General features: G+C 36.0%; 1 protein-coding gene across 1 annotated transcript in view; it reads right to left on the bottom strand.

Moving 5' to 3' along the window:
* RGS22 (regulator of G protein signaling 22) overlaps window positions 1-27,840 on the bottom strand; it is a gene marked incomplete at both ends in the record, with an annotated part of 154,634 nt that overhangs the window by 14,488 nt on the left and 112,306 nt on the right. Inside the window, 8 exon segments of the mRNA XM_082674653.1 lie at window positions 2,119-2,277; window positions 6,413-6,592; window positions 14,689-14,850; window positions 17,263-17,331; window positions 19,353-19,511; window positions 22,210-22,372; window positions 23,298-23,470; window positions 25,247-25,339. Coding sequence (XP_082530779.1) covers window positions 2,119-2,277; window positions 6,413-6,592; window positions 14,689-14,850; window positions 17,263-17,331; window positions 19,353-19,511; window positions 22,210-22,372; window positions 23,298-23,470; window positions 25,247-25,339 — 1,158 coding nt within the window.

Raw genomic sequence — 27,840 nt, 5'->3', positions numbered from 1 at the left:
GACACACGCTCATACTCTCTTACTCAGCCATTCCAAAAACATTTTTATACATGTGAATATGAAGACGTTTACAGGAATGTTGTCTGCAGTGCTGTTTGCAATGGTAAAAATTGAAAAAACTCCAACAATAAAGAAATAGTTAGGGACTTCCCTGGTGGTGCAGTGGTTAAGAATCCGCCTGCCAATGCCGGGGACACGAGTTCGATCCCTGGTCCAGTAAGATCCCACATGCCGCGGAGCAACTAAATCTGTGCGCCACAACTACTGAGCCTGCGCTCTAGAGCCCGCGAGCCACAACTACTGAAACCCTCACACCTAGAGCCTGTGCTCGGCAACAAGAGAAGCCACCGCAATGAGGAACCCGCGCACCGCAACGAAGAGTAGCCCCCACTCACCACTACTAGAGAAAGGCCGTGTGCAGCAATGAAGATCCAACGCAGCCAAAACTTAAAAAAAAAAAAGTTAAATAAAAATAGTATATTTATTCATATGATGGAAATGCAGCAATTAAACTGAATAAATGAGATCTAAGTAGAGCAGTGTGGGTAGAATTAAAAGACAAAATTGAATTTTAAATGCAAGATGTAGAAAGCACAATATGTGCTATGGAATGAATTGTGTCTCCTCAAATTCATATGTTGATGCCCTAACTTCCACTGTGTCTGTATCATGAGATAGGGTTTTTAAGAGGTACTTAAGGTTAAATGAGGTCATAAAGGTAGGGTCCTAATCCAAAGAAACTGTGGCTTTATAAGAAGAGGAAGAGAGAGAGAACTCTTTTTCTCCCCAACTTGTGAGGACACAACAAGAAGGTGGCCATTTTCAAGCCAGGAGGAGAGGTCTCACCAAGAATCGTATTAGCTGGCACCTTGATCTGGGACTTCTAGTCTCCAGAACTATGAGGAAATTAATTTCTGTTGTTTAAGCCATCCAGTCTCTGATATTTTGCTATGGTAGCCTGAGAAGACTAATAAAATATGGTACCATTACATAAGTTAAAATACACACAAAACAGTCCTCTGGATTGTTTATGACTCCATACACCATATAAAACACTATCTTAAAAAGGAGCTGTGAGAACATACCCCAAACTTAATGGTTGCTCTTGGAGATGGGGAGGGTAATAGAACTCAGGGCTGGAGTTAAGAGAATTTACTGTTCTGCAGTATTTCACTTCTTAAGGAAAAATGAAAAGCAAATGAGGAAAATGTTAACAGTGTTTATTTTGACCTGTGCAAATATGGGTGTTATAATTATATTACTTTTATATCTTTAGATCTTTTTTTTTTTTTTTTTTTGCGGTACGCAGGCCTCTCTCACTGTTGTGGCCTCTCCAGTTGCGGAGCACAGGCTCTGGACGTGCAGGCTCAGCGGCCATGGCTCACGGGCCCAGCTGCTCCGCGCCATGTAGGATCCTCCTGGACCGGGGCACGAACCCGTGTCCCCTGCATCGGCAGGCGGACTCTCAACCACTGCGCCACCAGGGAAGCCCCTAGCTTATCTTTTAAATTTCTTTTTAAAAACACAATAGGGATAAACTTACAAATAAGATGAAATATATTACTTGTTATCCCTTTTCAAGTCAAGGAAAATAGATAAATATAAAGATAGAGGAACTGATAAATGAATGGTCAGACTAAAAGACAAATAGGCAGGCTGGACAGTTTATGACTTACATTTGTAAATTTCACAGTCATATATCATTCTCTAATTTTAATATTGAAAATGCTGCCCCCAGTACATAGTATTTTTTCATTCATTCCCATATTTATTTGGTAAACAATAATTTATAATTGAGCATGTGCTGGATAGTGGTAGAACTGTTTAATAAGACAGATGGTATCTTTGAGGATCTCAGTCCAGTGAGAAAAACAAATGCAAAAATTTATTCACAAGACAATATAAAGAGTTCTCCAAGAGAGGTACATAGAAGAGATGACATTTGAGATAAATTTTTTAAAATTCAAAAACAAGTCTGAAACCTCTGACTGAAGGCTTTAAAAACCACTAAAATCTGTATTCTATAACTTCTCTGTATTTTTGCTCTGCCTAAATTCTTCTACACATATCACATAACTTTTAAAAGTCTGATTAAACCCAAAATGATTCTTGTCTCACCTCTGCAAATTTTTCGTCTTCCGTGACTACCGATTTTTTTTCCTGCTTACGATATTCTTGTCTTCTCTCCAAAACACTCATAATTTTTTTATCAGTTAAGTTCTTCCTAAACTCACAAAACTGAGGCCAAAATTTAAACAGAACTCCAAAAATTGTCATCTGTTTATAAAACAAAGTATGTCTCAGATTACAGTTTTATACAAATGTACCAATTTAAACTCTAATTCACCATAATAATGGATTAACTATTCTATTCTTTAATATACAGCATGTTTCCTCCAACTTATTGTCTCCAGACATCTTGGTATAGTTTAGTTCAGCACATGCTTATCATCAATGTTATTTTACTACCAATGAGAAGTCTTTCTTTTAAGAAAAACATACTCTTAAATACAGTTAAAAGTCACTTTATGCTTTATGTTTCCCTATCCAGTTGATTGTATTAATAAAGAATCCATTAGGTCTTTTTAAATAAGAAATTTATGTTTTCTTTGAAAACATACACCAGTTGATCTGCCACACACTCTGCTGTTTTATGCAGGTATTCCAAATATTCAGTTCATCAAGGGGAACTCCTCTCCGGTCCCCTTTCCCTTCTTTTAGAGAAAGAAAATACCATTTTGCCTCTGGAAAAGCTCTTAAACAAAGCTGCAGATCTAAGAATAAATCTTGAGTAACTTTTAAATGATACAATCTCTCTTTTATGTGAGAGCAAGAAAAGTAACATTTAAAAAGCAGAGTGGTATCCTGCACAAATGCTTTCTTAGGACACTCTACATTAAGTGATTAATTGTGATATTTAAAGAGATAAGAATTGTTGCTCAAATTCCCATGCCAAGTTTTTCCATTAGTTCCAGAGGCATACATTACTTCCTAGAAGGTAGGACTTGCCACATCAGATCAAGTCCAACGTTTTGTTGCTGGGAATGGCCTATACCTAATGCCCTGGAGAAAAATGAACTAACCCATTAGGCTCTAAGCCAGCTCTTCAGGGGGAAAGTGGAATTTTTAAAAAGTAAATGCTGCAGTGACCAACAGCGTCCTGAATTGATATATTTCACGACTCCTCATTTCTGTACGTGAGTATCATTAGTAAAACTATTTACTCCCTTTACAATACTATCTTGTCATTAAATTCTATAGCCTCTTGGGATTGTGAACACAAAAGCTAAACACACTTTATTTGATGAAGTGCAGGCTTTTAAAAAATTTTCATTTACATTTATCTGCCATGCATTTAATTAAGTAATCCCCTTCTCCAATGTTAAATGATCATGGTACTTTTTATATGCACTTTGTAAACTTAAATACTCCTCCACCTCTATTTACCAACTATATTGACCCTACTTCTCAGTTACCCCTCCAAAACCTGAGTCATTCCCAGCTCTCAAATATATTTATTTTCATTTAGAAGGCTTTCCAGTAAAAGTCACCCTATTAGGACACAATTTTTCAAGGTAGACATAAAATTGCTCTATTTCTAAAAGTTGCAATTAAGGTTAATAACATACATGTTATTCATGAAAATTGTCCTGTACCTCCAAAACCTTAAAAGATAACCAAACTGTGGATAAGTAAATGTTTTAATAAATATAGAGCTACTTTGCTCACTGCCAGCAGATGGGCAATGCTCTAGTATGAGTGAGAAGGGTCAGTGAAAATATGGCTGGGTGATGAAAACTTTCAAGCTATTAGGAATGCAGATGGGGGACAGGCAGACGCTATATTGCAGCGGTCCCCAACCCCCGGGCCATGGACAGGACCGCACAGCAGGAGATGAGTGGCGGGTGAGCCAGCAAAGCTTCATCTGTATTTACAGCCGCTCCCCATCATTCACAGTACTGCTTGAGCTCCGCCTACTGTCAGATCAGCTGCGGCATTAGATTCTCAAAGGAGCGTGACCCCTTACTGTGAACTGCGCATGTGAGGGATCTAGGTTGTGCGTTCTTTATGAGAATCTAATGCCTGATGATCTGAGGTGGAGCTTAGGCGGTGATGCTAGCACTGGGGAGTGGCTGCAAATACAGATTATCATTAGCAGAGAGGTTTGACTGCACAGAGACCATAATAAATCAACTGCTTGCAGATTCATATCGAAACCCTATCAGTGAGTAGCAAGTGAAAACAAGCTCAGGGTTCCCACTGATTCTGCATTATAGTGACTTGTATAATTATTTCATTATATATTACAATGTAATAATAATACAAATAAAGTGCACAATAAATGTAATGTGCTTGAATCATCCCAAAACCATCCACCCACGCCCCCGCCCCCGGTCCGTGGAAAAACTGTCTTCCACGAAACCGGTCCCTGGTGCCAAAAAGGTTGGGGACCACTGCTATAGTGAAAACAATACTAAAACAGGCATTTTTTACATTTATTATTCAGCCCTTTCGCTCAACTTTGCTCTCATGTCCAATTTGATCTATTCCTGTCATGATCCATCTATTCTCACATCACTCATTCATATGTTCAAAAATGTTACTGAGTGTCGCGCACCCAGGCCACAAAGGCAAATAAGAAACATTCCCTACGCTCAAAGACCTTACAGTCCGATGGGAAAGTGAAGCATGAGAATAGCCATTTTCAATTCTGTGTGATAAGTGTTCTGACAGGGACAAATACAAGATACAATAGAAGCATAAGAGAGAGAAGATGATACTGTAAAAAGCTCTGGAAGCAAGAAAGTAAGCCCTCTTTATGGAAGTACAAATATTTCAGTAAGACTGGGAGACAGATGGCAGGGAGTGGGAAGACATGTGGCTAGAGAAATATGTAGTAAGGAGCTTGGTCTTCATTCTGAAGACAATGGGGAGTAATTGAAATTGAAAGCAGAGAAGTGACATGATCAAATATACATTTTGAAAAGATGGATCTGTCTGCAGTGAGTTAAATGGTTTTGAGAGAGCCTAGAGGCAGGGAATTCTGGTAATCAATGTGAGACATTGCAGATGTGAACTGAGGTAGCAACATGGAGCTGGAGAAAAGTAGATAGAATAACAGATAAGAAGGAGACAAATGGATACATATTAGTGACTGAAGATCTCCAAAGGTAAGGAATGAAGGATAGGGAAGACATGAAGATGGCAACCAGATCTCTGGCTTGCATACCTGGGTAGGAGATATGCCATTCTCTGAGCTTCCTTACAGAACACAGAAACAATAGATTTCGTGAGGTAAGGCCCCTAAATATTCTCTTGTTTTCTGATACTCCAAAGTCCATATTTAAGATATGTTTGGGACTTTGTTTTGGGAAATCAGGTAGGAGGCCTAAACTAGAGGACTCCAATAAAGTTCACTGGCTGCAATCCGTGGACAGTGCAGTGGAACCAACCTACGTAAGCAGCGCCAGACATTCACCATCAGACTTGAGGCTAGACGGTCTCCCGGCTATCAGGAGACCTAGGCTAGGCTAAGTGATCTTTTCATTAACAGATGCTACAATTCTGACACCATGTTTTTTCTATTTCTCTCTAGCACATCCTCAATCATTCTTCTTTATTTTTGCCTATTCAATGCGTAATTGGATTGTGAGTCTACTTTCAGTTCCTTTTAGGACTTAGAACACAGCTGGCTTGCAAATGAGTATTAAGGAATAATGGTCTTTTTCCATGCTCAAAGGCAATCATACCCTAAATCTCTGTTTCATATCACTTAAATTGTGACATGGCCTTCCCTATTACCCCTATTATTATGTATTTTTCTTAATCATTTTTCAGGAACATCACTAAAAGGCTTTTCAAAATGCAAATAAATTATGTTCAGCAAATCACTGTTTTCTATTATTTACCCTAAAAAGAAGTAACTTGAGTAGGTTAACAGCCATGATTTTCCTTTCATGAGCTTGTGTACTTTATGTTGGTTGGGTACTTAAATCTCCTCTCACTTATTTTATGAGCTATGTGAATATTCCAACCTTTAAAAATACACAAATCTTGGGACACACATTTTACACATTTTTGTGGTAGCAGACATTTTAAAAGGAAATATGAATGGTGGGAAAGGAAGGAGGAATTAGCTGTAGTTTTATAAGTTAGAAATAAAATGATAACCATGCAAAGTCAAAGTACAGAATTTAAATAATTGTATTTGCTGTATACTATCATGAACAAAATAGTAAGTTACTAGTTTCTATGTTCTGTGGCATATGCAATATTTTTTAAATTAAATAGAATAACCCAGGATTAGGAGGATTAGAGCCTTGCCAAATATGAATAATGCAAAAACTTTTAAAGAATATCTAGATTGTTTATCTATTTTAAAGTATGCTTACTACATGCCCTGATTTCTTACCTGTGCCTCTCTAAATACATATGGTCCCAACTCCTTCCTGTGTTCAATAATCTTCTGGGCTTGCTCTAATGGAATGTCAATTTGTAAAGCTGGTGGAATACTGGAATTAATAAAGCAGTTGATAATAGTCATGATCTTCTTGTGGATGAGGGATTCACTACAATGAGAATGGCACAAGTCCTAAACAAGGAGGAAAGATAGAACAATATATGATTAATGCATTAATAGAATACTTTATAGAATGTGTCAATATGTCTGTCAGTAAATATATATATATTTTAACTTCAGGTCAAGAGGTTACTAGGACATGTCAAGACTATCTTAAAAGATCATAGCTTTTATTTCACTTGGATTTGAAAAACCTAAGAAATTTTTTTCTTTATTGCTCCTACCCTGTGTCTTCATATCTATGTGTGTCTCATTGATAGCATCTAGTTCCATGTTTTTCCCATCTATTCTGTCAATCTCTGTCTTTTAAAGGAACCTAAGACTTTGATGCACATACCTTACGTAAATACGGGTTTCATTTAATCCTGATTGTTTCTTCTCCTGGCAAAGGAGCAGCTTTAGTGTCTACTTTGACTCATTTAACAAATTCATATTAAGTTCCTGCTACATGCCAGCTGAGCCCCAAGACACAGCACCTGTCCTGTAAAGCCTCAATATCTACTGGCATCATAAAAATCAGATCAGAAACTAATGAAAAAGAAATGAAGGAAACAATAGCAAAGATCAATAAAATTAAAAGCTGGTTCTTTGAGAAGATAAACAAAATTGATAAACCATTAGCCAGACTCATCAAGAAAAAAAGGGAGAAGACTCAAATCAACAGAATTAGAAATGAAAAAGGAGAGGTAACAACTGACACTGCAGAAATACAAAGGATCATAAGAGATTGCTACAAGCAACTCTATGTCAATAAAATAGACAACCTGGAAGAAATGGAAAAATTCTTATAAAAGCACAACCTTCCGAGACTGAACCAGGAAGAAACAGAAAATATAAACAGACCAATCACAAGTAACGAAATTGAAACTGTGATTAAAAATCTTCCAACAAACAAAAGCCCAGGACCAGATGGCTTCACAGGTGAATTCTATCAAACATTTAGAGAAAAGCTAACACCTATCCTTCTCAAACTCTTCCAAAATATAGCAGAGGGAGGAACACTCCCAAACTCATTCTAGGGGGCCCCTATCACTCTGATACCAAAACTAGACAAAAGAGGTTACAAAAAAAGAAAACTACAGGCCAATATCACTGATGAACATAGATGCAAAAATCCTCAATAAAATACCAGCAAACAGAATCCAACAGCACATTAAAAGTATCATACACCATGATCAAGTGAGGTTTAGTCCAGGAATTCAAGGATTCTTCAATATACACAAATCAATCACTGTGATACACCATATTAACAAACTAAAGGATAAAACCCATAGCACAATCTCAATAGATGCAGAAAAAGCTTTTGCCAAAATTCAACACCCATTTATGATAAAAAGTCTCCAGAAAGTAGGCGTAGAGGGAACTTACCTCAACATAATAAAGGCCATATATGACAAACCCACAGCCAACATTTTTCTCAATGGTGAAAAACTGAAACCATTTCCTCTAAGATCAGGAAAAGACAAGGTTACCCATTCTCCCTGCTATTATTCAACACAGTTTTGGAAGTTTTAGCTACAGCAATCAGAGAAGAAAAAGAAATAAAAGGAATCCAAATCAGAAAAGAAGTAAAGCTGTCAGTGTTTGCAGATGACATGATACTATACATAGAGAATCCTAAAGATGCTACCAGAAAACTACTAGAGCTAATCATTGAATTTGGTAAAGTAGCAGGATACAAAATTAATGCACAGAAATCTCTTGCATTCCTATACACTAATGATGAAAAACCTGAAAGAGAAATTAAGGAAACACTCCCCATTACCATTACAACAAAAAGAATAAAATAGCTGGAATAAACCTACTTAAGGAGACAAAAGACCTGTATGCAGAAAACTATAAGACACTGATGAAAGAAATTAAAGATGATACAAACAGATGGAGACATATATACCATGTTCTCGGATTAGAAGAATCAACACTGTGAAAATGACTACACTACCCAAAACAATCTACAGATTTCATGAAATCCCTATCAAACTACCAATGGCATTTTTCACAGAACTAGAACAAAAAGTTTCACAATTTGTATGGAAACACAAAAGACCCCAAATAGCCAAAGCAATCTTGAGAAAGAAAAACGGAGCTGGAGGAATCAGGCTCCCTGACCTCAGACTATACCTCAAATCTACAGTAATCAAGACAGTATGGTACTGGCACAAAAGCAGAAATATAGATCAATGGAACAGGATAGAAAGCCCAGAGATAAACCCACGCACATATGGTCACCTTATCTTTGATAAAGGAAGCAAGAATATACAATGGAGAAAAGACAGCTTCTTCAATAAGTGGTACTGGGAAAACTGGACAGCTACATGTAAAAGAATGATATTAGAACACTCCCTTACACCATACACAAAAATAAACTGAAAATGGATTGAAGACCTAAATGTAAGGCCAGACACTATCAAACTCTTAGAGGAAAACATAGGCAGAACACTCTATGACATAAATCACAGCAAGATCCTTTTTGACCCACCTCCTAGAGAAATGGAAATAAAAACAAAAATAAACAAATGCGACCTAATGAAACTTCAAAGCTTTTGCACAGCAAAGGAAACCATAAACGAGATGAAAAGACAACCCTCAGAATGGGAGAAAATATTTGCAAATGAAGCAACTGACAAAGGATTAATCTCCAAAATATATAAACAGCTCAGGCAGCTCAATATCAAAAAAACAAACAACTCAATCCAAAAATGGGCAGAAGACCTAAACAGACATTGCTCCAAAGAAGATATACAGATTGCCAACAAACACATGACAGGATGTTCAACATCACTAATCATTAGAGAAATGCACATCAAAACTACAATGAGGTATCACCTCACACCAGTTAGAATGGCCATCATCAAAATATCTACAAACAATAAATGCTGGAGAGGGTGTGGAGAAAAGGGAACCCTCTTGCACTGTTGGTGGGAATGTAAATTGATACAGCCACTATGGAGAACAGTATCGAGGTTCCTTAAAAAAATTAAAAATATAACTAACATAGGACCCAGCAATCCCAGTACTGGGCATATACCCTGAGAAAACCATAATTCAAAAAGAGTCATGTACCACAATGTTCATTGCCGCTCTATTTACAATAGCCAGGTCATGGAAGCAACCTAAGTGTCCATCGACAGATGAATGGATAAAGAAGATGTGGCACATATATACAATGGAATATTACTCAGCCATAAAAAGAAATGAAATTGAGTTACGTGTAGTGAGGTGGATGGACCTAGAGTCTGTCATACAGAGTGAAGTAAGTCAGAAAGAGAAAAACAAATACCGTATGCTAACGTATATATATGGAATCGAAAAAAAAGTGGTTCTGAGGAACCTAGGGGCAGGACAGGAATAAAGACGCAGACGTAGAGAATGGACTTGAAGATGTGGGGAGGAGGAAGGGTAAGCTGGGATGAAATGAGAGAGTAGCAATGACATATATACACGACCAAATGTAAAATAGATAGCTAGTGGGAAGAAGCTGCATTGCACAGCGAGATCAGCTCAGTGTTTTGTGACCACCTAGAGGGGTGGGATAGGGAGGGTGGGAGGGAGACTCAAGAGGGAGGGCGGGAGGGAGACTCAAGAGGGAGGGCATATGGGGATATATGTATACATCTAGCTGATTCACTTTGTTATACAGCAGAAACTAACACACCATTTTAAAGAAATTATACTCCAATAAAGATGTTCAAAAAAAATTTCTACTGGAAGAGAAGCATGAAAAACGTTTTTCCAATCTGAGATAGTTAATAAGTGGTAATGATAAAGGTATACACAGGGCCCTAGGAGAGCACCCTACTCAACTTACTGGTGGATGCAAAAGCTTTTTCTACCATAACTGCTTCTACAGCAAGGTGATTTAGGCTCAAAAAGGCTAGCAACAGAAGCGGGAATGCTGGTGGTTGCAGGTGTATTATTATGCATCTCTTAGGATCTATATTTTTTCAGATAACCTATTATATTTTCATCTTTATAGCTAAAGAATTTAAAAATAGTAATTGTACATTAAAAAGACCCAGTTTTATGTCACAGATGTAAGGCTATCACTTTTTAAAATAAAGAGGTAGCTTAGCTTGAATTATGACATTTTTTATCAAAGACATTATTCTCTAAATCACTAGAAAGCACACAAATTTGGAAACTTGTAATTCTAGGCTGGAAATAAGCCAACATTTATTAAGTAGTTACTGTATGACAGGCATTGTAATAACTATCTTACGGACAGTATTAAAGAAAGAAAATTTCTAGAGCTTGCCATATAAAACTTTACATATATAAATTTGGCATAAGTTATATGTGAAAAATCTTGATATAAATGTTACACTGAGATAACAGTTAGCATTTTTTACTCAATTTAGTATTCCCTCTGAAAATGCCTATTTATAACACATATGTTTGGTATGTTACCAAAAATTAAATTTTTTGCCATTACTAGGGAAATGATCATATATTTGGTGAGCCTGGCTTATTATTATGGAATATAAGGATTATGAAATAAAAACAAATTTGTGAAATTATACGGTTTTAATTTTAAGAGTATAGAGATAGAATTTAGATAGAATCAGGATTGGTATTTTTTCTAGTTGTTCTGCTCTACTATACCTTTAGCGAGTTCACTTTTACCTATCATTGAGGCCTATGTGTTAAGCACATAGTTGACCGTTGAACAACGTGGGGGTTAGGGGCACCAACCCTGCCTAGCAGTTGGAAATCCACGTATAACTTTACAGTTGGCCATCTGCTTCTGTGGTTCCACATCCTTAGATTCAACCAACAGTGGATTGTGAAGTACTGTAGTCTGAATTTATTGAAAAAAATTCAGATATAAGCGGACCTTGCAGTTCAAACCTGTGTTGTTCAAAGTTCAACTGTACTGTCCTCTAGTAAACTTTCTGTGTCTACTTCAGTCCAGGAGATGGCCATCTTAGGTATTTCCATTTTACCCTGTGCTTCTCCCACCACTACACTAATCACACTCTTATAATCACTTTGCCTATCACTTGTCTGTCCCTCCCCTAACACTGTAAGCCCTGACAGAAAAGACTGTTTTGATCACAGTTGTATCCTCAGGATTTAGCCTGGCCTTTGATAGGTGCTGAAAAAGTATTTCTTGGATGTATATTTCCTTCAGGTCTTTTCTCTATGGGGACGGACACACACACACACACACACACACACACACACACACACACTTTGTATTAAATCATACTGCTTTCTAGTAGCTAGGTTTTAAAAAAATCAATAAGATGAATACCTTTTTTCATTGATTAATCTCCTATAGCATAATTTTTAATGGCTGCAGAGTATTCTACTATATAGATGTATCATAATTAAAATAACCAATGTCCTGTTGTTGTACATCAGGGTTCTTTCCAATTTTTCATAATTCAGAATAATGTTTGATTAAGATCACTGTAGTCATCTCTTTACATATTACTACAATCATCACTGGGAGGGAGCATAACTTAGTGATTAAGGGCACAAGCTTTAGCAATAGAATGTCTTGGTTCAAATTCCAGCTCTACTACTTAATTAGCTGTATGATGTCAGAAGTTTCTTAACTTCTCTGTGCCTTAGCTTCTTCATCTGTAAAATGGTGAGAATTAACAGCTTTGACCTAGGATTCTTATAAAGAATAAAGTCATTATTACATGAAAAGCATTAAGGTAATAACTGACAGATGTAAACACTTAATATGAGTAAGCCATATAAAAGTGAGCACAGTAGGGGCTTCCCTGGTGGTGCAGTGGTTGAGAGTCCGCCTGCCGATGCAGGGGACACGGGTTCGTGCCCCGGTCCGGGAAGATTCCACATGCCGCGGAGCAGCTAGGCCCGTGAGCCATGGCCACTGAGCCTGCGCGTCTGGAGCCTGTGCTCTGCAACGGGAAAGGCCAAAACAGTGAGAGGCCCGCGTACCGCAAAAAAATAAAAAAATAAAAGTGAGCACAGTAAGACTTGCTAGGTGGAATGCTTTTCCCCTGGTAAACTTCTTCAAGACCCATTTCAAGTATCATCACTTCTTATTTATTTATTTTTAATTAATTTATTTATTTTTGGCTGTTTGGGTCTTCGTTGCTGCGCATGGGCTTTCTCTAGTTGCAGCGAGCAGGGGCTAATCTTTGTTGCAGTGCGCGGGCTTCTCACTGTGGTGGCTTCTCTTGTTGCAGAGCACGGGCTCTAGGCACGTGGGCTTTAGTAGTTGTGGCACATGGGCTCAGCAGTTGTGGCTCACGGGCTCTAGAGTGCAGGCTCAGTAGTTGTGGTGCACAGGCTTAGTTGCTCTGCGGCATGTGGGATCTTCCAGGACCAGGGCTCGGGCCTCCCCTGCATTGGCAGGCGGATTCTTAACCACTGCACCACCAGGAAAGTCCCACTTCTTTTTTTAAAAATTTTTGTTGGAGTATAGCTGATTTACAATGTTGTGTTAGTTTCTGCTGTACAGCGAAGTGAATCCGTTATGCATATATACATAACCACTCTTTTTCAGATTCTTTTCCCATATAGGTCATTACACACTATTGAGTAGAGTTCCCTATAAGTATCGTCACTTCTGTTGAGACCTCTCTGAGCTACCACCCTCCCTGAATCATTTTCCCCTCTGTGCCCAAATTATAACTAGTTAGAACAGGGATCATAATCAATGTTATTTCATGATATTTTGTTTTCATGGATGATTCCCTCCTCAAAGGAGGGCAGTGTATTTTATCCATTTTTTTATTCCTACAATCTAGCATAATAGTTGGCACATTAGTGATTTAGTAAATGCTTACTGAATAAACAAATTCACCCTTGAAGCATGATTTTTAAAAGCTACCTAGTATTATATGTCCTCCGTTCTATACCACAGAAAAGATATTTAAATGAAGACCAAGGGCAGCCTTGAAGGAGAAACAGTCACAAAGTTAAGGGCTGACTATGTATGAGTCTGTTTTCTTAAATGCTTATTTTGCACAGTTTATCTCATTACCTCTTATCCTAGCAGGGTTGGACTTACTCATGCTCATTTTAGCTTAAAGACTGTTCTGCTCACTCATAATAATTTCCTGTTATGGAAAACAGACTCTACCTCCTTTTTAATTTTCAAAAAAATTATCTTAGTATTACTTATCTTGTGATAGATTTAAAAAAAACTTATCTCAAAATACTTTTTTTTTTTCTGAGGAAATTTCCATGTTGACAAAGGTACAAAAACTGGTGATAACAGAAAAGGGTAGAAAACAATTTCATGGAACGCTGCATAAAGTCTGGAAGTAAGATTGTATTGAGCAACTATTAACTATATAGAATAAATATGCTGCAGAGTATTAGTACTGCATAATATTATACATACGTAGATTATAGGCCAATTGAAAGCATTATCCTCTTAAATTCCAGCTTTAGTTTTACTCCCTACTTTTCTAATGGGATTAAATAGGCTGCTTGCAAGGAAATGAGCCTGCTAACCCTGGGAGCAAGGATGCCTACTCTTAGGTATTTCTAGACAACATTCCTGTATTCAAGTCTAGATTACATAACCTAGGAAGTCCTTTCCTCCTCCTCAATGCACAGATTCTATATGATTCCATCAAACACTTAAACCTGACAATAAAATGCTTTTGCACCTAATAACTTGTTCTTTCACTTATTTATTTTAAGAATTGGCCATTCTAATAGTAAAGCCTCTCTCATCTCTGTTGTTTATTTATCTGTAATCCACTATCTTTTATTACTATTGCTGCAAATATGGTTAGGAGGAATTCTTGTAAACAGGTCTTGGTTAAAGTACTGAATATGAATATCTTCAGCAAAAATGTGTATAGTACATTTATAGATAAGCAATATGCAAAAATATAGTTAAAACTTTTCAGGAAGATTCTCATTAGATCATAATATACGTGAAACCTTGAAAAACCTAATACTATCATTTCAGGGCTAACTCTTACTTTTCACTGTATAATAATAAATGTATCTAACACAGAACAACAGATACCTCAATATTTACACATTGGTATGAAAACATCGAAGTTGGGATATCTTATACAAATCTTGTCCAAAAAGTTAGGAAACTGATATGTTAATGCATCTCCTCCTTGAAAAGAGGTGGTTTTCTCCAGCTTCGAATACAATACCTTATACTTTTGTACTTCTTGCCAAAAGAGCACCCCATTTTCCAATAAATCTCCTCTTAGAGCCACAAACTGTTGAAACTGTCTTGCGGTAATTGGATTCAATAATGCTTTACGGAAAGCAATGATATCACAAGATGACGATATCCACTTACTCTCCACAGGCTGTCCAAATCAGAGAATACAGAAAATTAGCTGTGTTCTAAAAGTTAATAATAAAGTCATTTATTAGGCTGAAAATTACCAACTTCTATCTCCTTTATTTTTGGCGGTTGAAATTTACGGCATGGATAAATAGAATTTGGCAGCTTTCCTCTGTTCTCCCTTTTGTCTCCTTTGTATTTTTATGGCATTAGTTTTTTAAGAGGTGGAGAGAAAAAGAAATGATTGGATGACTTAGAACATATGAGTACATTAAGAATGTTAACAATCATTACAGTTTGGGACTATGGTGAAAAACTACACTTTGGCGTACAGTATGAGTTCTGTGCTTAAACAGAACAAAGTAATCATAATGTTATAATTATTATTTTATAATTATATATATTATATGTTATACATTAATATGCAATTTTCCTGTCTTTTAAAAAGTAAAAACAGTTGAACATTTAAGATATTTTTCAAAAATTTTAGAAAAAATTACCAATTAATCTTATTAATTTAAATAGGAAATTTACTCTGGAGCTTCACTATAATTCTATCCTAGAAAGATCATGGTTTTTTTTGGCCACGCTGTGCCGCTTGTGGGACTTTAGTTTCCTGACCAGGGATTGAACCTGGGCCACAGCAGTGAAAGTGCTGAGTCCTAACCACTGGACCGTCACGGAATTCCCAAAAGATCATGTTTTTAGGCAAGACATCTTTATATTATTTTAATAATAAATTACTATTAATAATTAATAACCGGAGGAAATAATTATCAGTGCATATTTTAAAAAATAAACTTTCTCTGACCCAGGATTCACTTTACACAACAAAAAAGCCATGTTGTTTTACTAATGCTTAAAGGTATTACTTATTTTATCTTCACAATTCTGAAGTATACGATGTCTACTTTTTTTACCTTGACCATTTTAGATCACATATTCATCCTCTTTTAGCCTCTCAGATTAAGAAAAATAATAGATTTTATTGAATTTACTGAATAGATTTTTTTTCATTTGATAAATTTATTGAAGTGCCCCAAATCTGAGTTTAGCCTACAACCATGAAAGGAAGCATCACTCTAAAGGTAATATTTTAGATGAACTTAGGAATTATAGTAACAATCAATGACAAATATCCATTGCACACGATAAATACCCATTACTGACAATGCATAAAATAAGTTCCTTGAAACAAATAATGTGTGACCAACAATATAAGCGTTTCAAGAGAGTTATGTAAAAAGTCTATGGGAATGCAAAGGAAGGAGTAACTAATTCTGCCTGGAGGAGTAAGAGCTTTACAGAGAAGGGCTTTGAGGATGACATCTGAGCTGGAAACTGAAAAGTGAAGGCAACTCCAGGCACTCTAGATGAACGGTGGTGCTTTTACCCCAGATAAAGTGAATAGATGTCTATCACTATTTTAGTGAGGCACATGTGGTGTTCCAAGGACAAAAAGTTAAGACCATCACCAGATGGTCCATATTAAAATTATAGCCCTATAAATAGGAACAACTATGTATTAGACTGGGATGTTTATTTAAAACCCACTCAACAAATAATGTTTTAAGACCTGCTTCTTAAGATACTAAAACTTAGTAATTTAACTAAAACCCGTAATTTAACTAAACAGAAAATACCATAATATATAATGTACGATAATATGACATATAAGCCCATTCTATTTAGTATTGTTAAAAAAATACATAGCAAAGGACAAATATAAGAACAGTTTGTTTCCTTTCAAGGGGAAAAAAGCATCCTAACAGATACATACACTCCTCTAACAGTCGAATAGATTTTTATCTTTGTTAGGTTGTAGGGGGTCACCTGGGTCTAGTTTGACATTTTATCAAGACCTATAGAAGGACGAATACACATACATTTGTAGGCTCAAAAAGACTGTGTTTATCATGCTTGTTAAGAAGCAAAACAGGCGATTTCTAGGAAGGTATCATATTGTAGTGGTTTAAATAAGCGCCAAAATGATAGCTATCTTAATTCTTTTAAAGTTAAAATGTAATTCTAAATAAAGAGGATAATGTAAGATAATTTAAGTTGCTGATTCTGCTGCATACTCCCCATTCTTTTTGTGTAAACCACTCCCAATAATAAATAAACTACCATATGCTGGAATGATCACCCTGTCTCAATAAATCCATCACAAGCAAAACAACTAAAAATACACATTTAAAGTCCAATCCCACACTTCTAGGGTTGAGCAGGCTAAGGGACTCTTTAAGAAGAGGGCTCTAGTAGAATCACACTTCCCTGCAGATTCCATTAGCGAGTTAAGAACAGTGTCAGCATCTGGTGGCTTAGAAAAAAGCATTATCTACAATGAGGGTCTCTGTACAAGAAGAGGAAGAAAAACAATACTTTGACAGTGGAACTTACAAGAGGAAGAACATAACAAACAAATATTACTTGCCTTCCAGACTCCAATCTTCCTTTCATGCTTCTGCAGTAAAAGTTCTTCAGCTATGTCTCTCACCTGTACCTGGAAGCAAACCAATGATTTTATCCGAGTTATTCAGAATGTCTACAGTATTGAAATCATTTACTGATTTAACAGCTTTAAAAAATGAGGTAAAGGTCAGTGTGAATATGAGAAAGAACAGGAGAAAGAGAATAAGACTTAGAAATGGAAGCCCTGTCCATGTCCCCGGGCAAGTCACTCAAATTCTCTTAACAGTCTCCTCATCTGCAAAATGGAGATAATAATACCTGAGTGTATTGCCCCAAAGGTAGACAACAGTTTCACTTGGGCCCCATAGAAACTGAAGCGGGAAGGATGATTAGGACTTCCCAAATTTTTGTGTATTTTCTAGCCACGACTAATTTTAGATGAGCACAAAAGTTACTCAACACAGGGAGGTAATACAGTAGATATTTCTCGAGGTTATTGCCTATTCACAATATTTTCCCTTTTTTGGGAACCACTCCTGCCAAATCTGTGCTATGTGACTCTACCTCCCTGTCTATAGCAGGTAGATCCAGGAGCTGACCCAGACAGACAGGGACTAGAATCACTGCTGCTCAGTCTTTTGGTAGCCACAGCCTGGAGAAAAGATCTGAGAATTCTTCTTGCTGGGTTCCCAGGGCTGTCCTGGCCCCTGGCCTTTGCAAAGCTTGGGTGCCAACTCTTCCCCTAAATGTGTGAGATGCTCCAGCATCATTTTATTAAAAATTCTTGATCTTCCTTCTCTTCTGTCTTTGGCTTTAAGGTTGCCAGAATCAGTGAATGTTGCTGGCCACACACAGAATTGCTAAGTTAGGAAGGAGCTGTAAATTACAATAAAGTTATTGTGGTAAACGTAGTGAGAAAACACGGTAAACAATATTAATGAGCCAAATATCTTTCTACTTGGCTTTGGATAGACAATTAGAGTTAGCCTGAAGAAAGGAAATGAGGAAATCTGAGTTGTCCCAAAGCTTACTTCCAGGAACTTTTTGCCTAAAACAAGTCAGGTCTTCTTCCCCATACTATAAGTTCTATGTTCCCAGCTGTACTGTGTTTTCCATAACTTAAGGTGTTAAGAAGACTAAGGATATTTCCAGATAAGTAAGACTCAAAGTGTTTGATAAAATAAATATGGAGGGCAGCTTTTTTACATTCTTCCTGATCAATACTAATGGCATGTGCTTTGCACACTGAAGTCCAAAATTACATGCTCTCTACTCCTTGTGCTCTTTTTGTAAAGATCAGGTTTGCCTGTTTTTAGGTGTGATAATGACATTTAAAATTATTGAAGCAATACATGCTTCTTATAAAATAAAAACTAAACAAAGCAAAACAACAAAAACCCTACTTTACAAAGTAAAAATCCTTCACACTACCCATACCCATTCCCAGGAGGCAGATCTTTTCTTTCATCTTTGTTCATAAACATAAATATAGACAGAGGGAAGGAGAAAGAGAAATGCATAAATAGACAGATATACAGATATAAGTACATATAACGGGATTATCTTCTATGTATTGTTCTGCATCCTGCTTGTTTCACTCAATAAATAACATCTTTCATTACCAGTATATGTGGAAATCTCATTTTTATAATCTCATTTTATATGGAAAACTGCATAGGTATCCATAGTACGGAATTCTTATAATTCATTTAAATATTCCCCTTTGTACATCCTTGCCCATTTATATGAAGACTCAATAATAATAATGTAAAAAATAATAACTATATTAATAGACAGTATGTGAGTGTTTGCTGTGTACCAGGCACCACGCTAAGAAACTACACATATATCATTTCGTTTCCTCTTCATAACAATCTTATGAAGCTATTACTCTTATTATCTCCATTTCTTTTCCAAATGAGAAAACTAAGGTTGTAAAACTTATTGTTGTACAATTAATATGTGGCAGTGTTGAGATTAAAACTTGGGAAGTCTGACCTCCTACTCTTAACCACTATGCCATGGAAGTACAGTGGCTGAGTCAGGCTTTCACATTTGAGGCTTTGAGAGGTGCTGTCAGTTGCTATCCCAAGATTATACTAATTTACATACCTTTATCTTTTGACGTGCTGCAAACTGTTCACTTGCAAGAAACAATGGCAACCACACATTTTCTAGCCTATTTAGGACATGCTTCTGAATTTCAATTAGAACAGCTGCATCAAGCTGCTCATGGAGAATCTTTCCCCAGCCACCACTTAAATGCATTATCTAAGGAAATAAAAATGAAACAGAAACAACAAACTTCTGTTTAGGTAAAGAAATGCTAGTAGTCATTAATTTATTCATTCACCCCAAGACTATTTGCTGAGCACCTGATAGGTGCCAGAATTTTCATTTTCTGTAAAATAGCTCCTGGGTTTGCTGTGTACAGTAAAGACAGATAACTTCCCTAACATCAAACAGAGAATTGTGGTTTATGTGATGGTTGTTTTAGATGTATGATTTTGCTTATGATAATATATTTCAAAGAACACAGGGATTTCTATCCTGTGTGACAACTGCAGTGCCATTTTTTTCTCCATGGCTTCAGTTTCTTCAACTGTAAAATAAGGGCATTAGACTTTTAGTTTTCTAAGGGCTCTTCTAGGTCTAATATTCTATGAATCTCTGATTCTACTCAAATGGACTTGTTTGAGAAGGCATTTTCTTTTGTGTCTGAGAAAAATAAGGCATTAATTAGTTAAGAGACAACCTTGACTCAGACATTATAAATATGCATATTACCAATAAACATTGGGTTGGACATGGTGGAATGATGGTGGTGGTAGCAATGTAGGGCTGTTCCAACAACTTCAAAGAAGAAAACAGAGATAGCAGGAAGTAGAAAAAGGTCAGGTTATACAGACAATAGTCTCTGACTTGCACAGGTAGCCCTTTTATAAGACAATTTCTCTGTGGCCAAAATCTTCCTTCTATATAATTACTGGCTTCCACGATACTAATGGCCATAAAAATTAATTAATTAAAAAACAATACTAATGGCCAATTCCTACTATAAATCATCCTGTTTCTGCATATATACCACTCAAAATTGGTGAGTTTTTTGTACACAGAAAAAAATTGGACTCCTCATTGGAGTCTTAGCTCTCCTTTGACTAATAAGATTAACTTAATCCTAATAATAATATTGTTTTATATAAAAAGAGAAACTCTCTCAGCCATCCTTTAATAATATTAATCAAATAATATTAACAATAATACGGTTTCTGTATAAAAATAAGAAGAAAAGAGAATAAGAGAAAAGACTACTTTGCTAATCAAACTGCAAATTGGCCACACAACTAGGATTAGAACTAGCATGGTCTGTATAAAACATAAGGCGATGCAGAAATCCTTAAGTATAAAATAGGTAAATAAAAATAAAAGTGAAGACAAAGATGAGGAAGAAGGGTCATTTGGAAAACTCCTCTATAGTAAGCACAATCATTTGCTATGACAGCAATGGATGACTTTTTCCACTGAATTTTTAATTCTCAGCAAGTTTTACTATGGAAGGTTCACACAGTAGCATCAGATACCATGAAACCTCACACAATGTAGCACAAGCCAAATAGAAAACAAATGCTTTCCATGTGTTTATTTCATACTTATGCTTATTGAGATACTCCCAGCCACTTTTGCTAATACATCCCAGATTTGTATCTCAGGGAACTAATGGCAAGACATTTTTGTTAAAGTTGCTTAATTCTAGAATTTCTTCTCCCTCTTACTCCCAAGGACTTTTGTTTATTCTCCCCCCAAAGATCTAGATTTTTAATTTGGTATGCCCTACTTATGAATAGCTCTGAATTTTTCTTTAACTTACTGAATTAATCTGAGATTTGTATTTTACAAACGTATGCCATCAGGGTACACATCCTTTTAAACTACGAAAATAAAGAACTCAAATGCTACACATTTGACCTAGCAAACTTCTAATATTAGCAAATTTCAGGTTAAATAAATTACAACAATTTTATATTTCAAAGGCATTAAAATTGAGCCATATCTCATGTGATCAATTACATGAACACTCAAAACCACTGTTGAATCCCAATCTGACATTTTTGCTGTAAATAATGACACCGTCTAGTTATTAATAAGTTGTGATTAAAGCCATATGATCTTGGCTCAACAAAATGGAAAATCTATGTTCCTGGTCAATAAAAATTGTTTTGGGAGACAGTACAATGGCAAACAGGATTTTTCAAAAATCAGTTATGTCTGGAGTAATTTCAGGTAAGACAAGAACAGAAAAGAGGTAGAGATGGGGTTTAATGGCTGATAATGGCTGCTTTTCTGCTTTTGAAAGGTGCAAGGACTTTGTCCTCCTTGTTTACCGCTTATCCTGAGCACCTAGAACAGCGTCAGGCATATCACAGGCACCCATACTTGCTGAATGAATGGGTGAGTGGATGAATGAAAGTTATTTTTATTCCACAGATTACTTTAAAAATAACACAGTTTTAATCATATATAATACTTGAGTGAATTTTAAGGCATCTGTAGAGGGACTTCCCTGGTGGTCCAGTGGTTAAGACTCCACGCTCCCAATGCAGGGGGCCAGGGTTCGACTCCTGGTCAGGGAACTACAGCCCACATACTGCAACTAAGAGTTCGCATGGCTCAACTAAAGATCCCACATGCCGCAAGTAAAGACTCCGCATGCTGCAACTGAGACCTGGTGCAGCCAAATAAATAAATGAATAAATAAATTTTTTAAATAAGTAAATAAAGGAAAGCAGCCTTTATTTAAAAAAAGACATTTGTAGATAATTATGAATACCTAAAAAAAAAGATATCAAAAGTGTCGAACATATAAGTCATAAAAGCAAAAGAAAAAAGAAGACGTTGAGATTGTTGGCAAAAAGAAATAAATTACTAGTTTTCATACTTAAATGTACAAAATATGTCTCCATGTTGATACCTGGTCCTGTTGATACAGAGAAGCTGGACTGTTGGGTCCAAAGAAATATTTTTTATTAAGGTACTTGTTTTTAATGTACATAGATTCTGCCTCCCTTCGCTTTCGATCTCTGTAAGTTATTCTTCGGAACTGTTCAATGTCTGTCCAGCACATAAGGTCCATGCTAAAATGAAAAAGTACAGCCCTTCTTATTTATTTCTTTCAATTCTATTAAACACCAAACAAGTTGTTGTTTTGACAGAATTTAGAAAGTGCTGTATTGAGCAGTTAGCACAACCGATTAGACCATGGAACTAATGAGTATGATATTATTAATATTATTATTAATATTGTCTTATCCTGGCTAAATATATGAATGAATACAAGGAGTGCTGGGATCAGAGAAGAATCTACCATCATACTGGTAGGGTGGGTCTCAGAGTTCTTCCATTAATGATGAACTAGTATTATAAATTTCAAATATGGAAAAATTTCCACCTATTGCATGTCTATTTGGCAACCTGCTAAATTTAGAATGATTATCATCACAAAGGGGAACTATATAGGTGAAATTTGGCTCCCAGGTCTAACCTGTTTTTGTTAACTTGGGAGAAAATTATTGGAAAAAATATGATTAACACTTCAGTTTATATTAGATAAATATGTCATAAGGTACCAAGATTCTATGCAGAACTATAATGTTTCATTTATGTATTAACTAATGAAAATCACAAAATAGTAATTTCAATAGCTTAGTAAAATATAAAAGAGAAACTTCTCAGAAAGAGTCATTAGAGCACCTGTTTAGAAAAATGCAAAAGAAAGAAACATGAGAACAGGCAAAAATAAAACATACTGGTGTTTTAATTTAGCCAATGGTAAAAGTATCAACAAATATTGTTTGACCACTTAAAATAACATTTTGGAGGCTGTTATCAAAATGCAATTCCCAACAAAAGGTTATCGTACAGGTTTCATTAATCTTCACTGAAATGGGTAAAATCTAGCACCAAACCATTTTTATCATATGTTGAATCAAAACAAGTATCTAACAGTTTAGAAGAATATTTTAAGAGAGAAATAAATTTTAAAATGGTTATGTTCCTTACCTTGAAGAATGAGCCTCAAGAAACTGATGAAAATGTTCAAACTCCAGTTTGTTGTTAAGCAGATCATTAAAATTAAAATGCCTATATTCTGCAGGAACATTATTCCAGTATTCTGTTTGTTTAGAGACATGAGGAAGTGGTGAAATACCAGATCCAATTTCACAAGTAGTGTCCTAGTGAAATAACACTTTTCATAAAAATCTCTTAAATACAACAAATTATTTTCCAAATTTAAAGAGAAACTGAAATAAAAATTAACTATTAGGCCAATGGCATTTATCAGTCCAATGGTAGAACTGGGTAAAGAATCCAGAATCTGGTTCTAACTCACATCAAATTCTGTTCTGTTCCTTTCCATTCCATTCCCTTCTTTTCAGGAACATTAGTAAGTATTTACTATACACTTGCTTATAAAATATTAATTTTATTATTTTTGTTGGTACAGAAGTAATATGTCTTTTGTAATAAAAAGAAAACAAAAAGTAGACATTGTACTACCATTCAGAGATAACCACCACAAACATTTTTATGTGTATCCTTTTAGTCTTTTTTGTACACACATGTAGTTTATTACAAACGGAAACAGGACTATACAACCATGTATGGTTTTTGGTTCTTTTTCTTAACGATATATCATGAACATAAAACATTAGTTTGTCTATAAAAGTTTTTTATGTTATAGAGTAGTAAAAGATACTTTAGATGTAATCTCCTTCATATAACAGTTAATTGTTAGGTATTTTTAATACCTCTGATGTTTTGCGAACAGTTTACAAGTCCTTCAGGGCAAAGAGCTAGAGAGGCTTATTCTTCAGAAATCCTTCCTATGTAACTCCCTATATAATTAATTCACCTCCCTATTTGTTTTTGAAAAGCATCAGACCATGAGATAAACTACCTATATTTAAAAAATCAATTTTTGATAGGTATAAGTATTATGAATAGTATTATAAATTAAAAAAAATTTAAAGATACTTTATGAATTTTTATGTATCCTTTCCAGATATTAATTAATAGAATTTCAAATAAAGAATTTCTGTGTTTATAAGGCAATAACATGAAGGTTACATTTAAAAAACAGCTTTACTGTTTGTGAAAAACTTTATTGCAAAAGAATAAAGATTTCAGATAGCTACAAAGTAGAAAATTAAAAAATCACCTGAAACCTTACCACTCAGAGCTAACTATTTTTAATATTTTGATGAACATTTTTCCAGACAGCCCTCTTTGCATACATGTATACACCTAGGAATGCATGTATAATTTTAGGTGAATAGGATTAACCAATACCAGTGTTTTTGTTCCCCACATTTTTATAAAATAATATGTCGGGGGCATTTTCCATGTCAATAAATATGAATCTAAACTGTCATTTCTAAGTAGATACACACATTTAATCTTATGGCCTTATGGATCTATCATGGTTTACTTAGCCAATCACAAATTTGCAAATAACACTTTAATATCCTAGTCAATCCTATGATATTTTTATTGACTCTGTTAAAGCCTTTCCATATTTTTTCTTTATTATTTTGCTTACTGCTATCACACAACACTTCTTTTTCTGTTTGGAAAACTCAATTTAATTCTTTTGTGACTTGAACAAATAGCGCTGCTGCCATACAGAAAATAACCAGTAACATTCAAAGGAATATAATGTGGCTTGAAGGCTCTTAGCTAAGGCAAACCTGTATCTTGGCTCCCTATGCTACTTCAACTGCTTTATTTTTCTGGCTTTGTTGTTAAATGTGTCAAAAAAATGTGATACCTGTCAAATGCAGCATGTTGGGCAAAGAAGCAGCAGAAAATGAAACTGCCTGACCCCTACTTTATCAATACATGATTTCCTCAATATATGATTCCTACTCCCCCCGGCTCCCCCCCAATATATGCAGTGATAATCCTTTCTAGGTTAAAATCTTTGTTTTTCTAAGTAGAGAGTTTCTTACCTCAGCTTTCTTGGAAACTGTCTCTTTATGCAAAGCCTGTAGCTTTCTGAAGTACGTGGAATTTAGCTGTCGAGTTTCCTCCACCAGCTCCACCTATAATAACACAATAATAAAGTTTGTAACATCAAAAGAATGTGCATTATGAAAAAGTGGGGAAAGCGTGCACAATTTGCCAATAACAGTGGGCTAAAAAACAAATATACTTGCCAATAAAGTAATTTAGTTTGGAGGCAGAAGCAAGAAGACCCACATAGTGAAAAACATTAGCTACAGGGCTTCCCAGGTGGCGCAGTGGTTTAGAGTCCGCCTGCCGATGCAGGAGACACGGGATCGTGGCCTGGTCTGGGAAAATCCCACATGCTGCAGAGTGGCTAGACCTGTGAGCCATGGCCACTAAGCCTGTGCGTCCAGAGCCTGTGCTCCGCAACGGGAGAGGCCACAACAGTGAGAGGCCTGCGTACCGCAAAAAACAAACAAAAAAAAAACATTAGCTACAATTGCTATAGGTGCAAGGTTAGGTTGTTTTATTGGGATGTTTCCTGTTTCTTAAGGTAGGACTGCATTGCTATAAACTCCCCTCTTAGAACTGCTTTTGCTGCATCCCGTAGGTTTTGGGTCGTCTTGTTTTCATTGTCATTTGTTTCTAGGTATTTTTTGATTTCCTCTTTGATTTCTTCAGTAATCTCTTGGTTGTTAAGTAGTGTATTGTTTAGCCTCCAAGTGTTTGTATTTTTTACAGATCTTTTCCTGTAATTGATATCTAGTCTCATAGCATTGTGGTCAGAAAAGATACTTGATAAAATTTCAGTTTTCTTAAATTTACCAAGGCTTGATTTGTGACCCAAGATATGATCTATCCTGGAGAATGTTCCATGAGCACTTGAGAAAAATGTGTATTCTGTTATTTTTGGATGGAGTGTCCTATAAATATCAATTAAGGCCATCTTGTTTAATGTATCATTTAAAGCTTGTGTTTCCTTATTTATTTTCATTTTGGATGATCTGTCCATTGGTGAAGTGGGGTGTTAAAGTCCCCTACTATGATTGTGTTACTGTCAATTTCCCCTTTTGTGGTTGTTAGTATTTGCCTTATGTATTGAGGCGCTTCTATGTTGGGTGCATAAATATTTACAATTGTTATACCTTCTTCTTGGATCGATCCCTTCATCATTATGTACTATCCTTCTCTGTCTCTTGTAATAGTCTTTATTTTAAAGTCTATTTTGTCTGATATGAGAATTGCTACTCCAGCTTTCTTTTGATTTCCATTGGCATGGAATATCGTTTTCCATCCCCTCACTTTCAGTGTGTATGTGTCCCTAGGTCTGAAGTGGGTCTCTTGTAGACAGCATAAATATGGGTCTTGTTTTTGTATCCATTCAGCCAGTCTGTGTCTTTTGGTGGGAACATTTTATCCATTTACATTTTTTTTTTTTTTTTTTGCAGTACGCAGGCCTCTCACTGTTGTGGCCTTTCCCGTTGCAGAGCACAGGCTCCGGACGCGCAGGCTTAGCGGCCATGGCTCACGGGCCTAGCCGCTCTGCAGCATGTGGGATCTTCCTGGACGGGGGCATGAACCCGTGTCCCCCACATCAGCAGGCAGACTCTCAACCACTGCACTACCAGGGAAGCCCAATCCATTTACATTTAAGGTAATTATTGATATGTATGTTCCTATTCCTATTTCCTTAATTGTATTGGGTTTGTTATTGTAGGTCTTTTCCTTCTCTTGTGTTTCTTGCCTAGAGAAGTTTTCTTTAGCATTTGTTGTAAAGCTGGTTTGCTGGTACTGAGCAGAAGGAAAGAGATCATAAAGATTAGATCAGAAATAAATGAAAAAGAAATGAAGGAAACAATAGCAAAGATCAATAAAATTAAAAGCTGGTTCTTTGAGAAGATAAACAAAATTGATAAACCATTAGCCAGACTCATCAAGAAAAAAAGGGAGAAGACTCACATCAATACAATTAGAAATGAAAAAGGAGAAGTAACAACTGACACTGCAGAAATACAAAGGATCGTGAGAGATTACTACAAGCAACTATATGCCAATAAAATGGACAACCTGGAAGAAATGGAAAAATTCTTAGAAATGCACAACCTTCCGAGACTGAACCAGGAAGAAATATTAAATATGAACAGACCAATCACAAGCACTGAAATTGAAACTGTGATTAAAAATATCCCAACAAACAAAAGCCCAGGACCTGATGGCTTCACAGGCGAATTCTATCAAACACTTAATGAAGAGCTAACACCTATCCTACTCAAACTCTTCAAAAATATAGCAAAGCGAGGAACACTCCCAAACTCATTCTACGAGGCCACCATCACCCTGATACCAAAACCAGACAAAGATGTCACAAAGAAAGAAAACTACAGGCCAATATCACTGATGAACATAGATGGAAAAATCCTCAACAAAATACTAGCAAACAGAATCCAACAGCACATTAAAAGGATCATACACATGATCAAGTGGGGTTTAGTCCAGGAATTCAAGGATTCTTCAATATACACAAATCAATCACTGTGATACACCATATTAACAAACTAAAGGATAAAACCCATAGCACAATCTCAATAGATGCAGA

The sequence above is a fragment of the Grampus griseus genome (genome assembly GCF_964374135.1).
Source record: "Grampus griseus genome assembly, chromosome: 17".
Taxonomy (NCBI): domain Eukaryota; kingdom Metazoa; phylum Chordata; class Mammalia; order Artiodactyla; family Delphinidae; genus Grampus; species Grampus griseus.
This window is presented reverse-complemented; position numbering and strand designations above follow the sequence as displayed.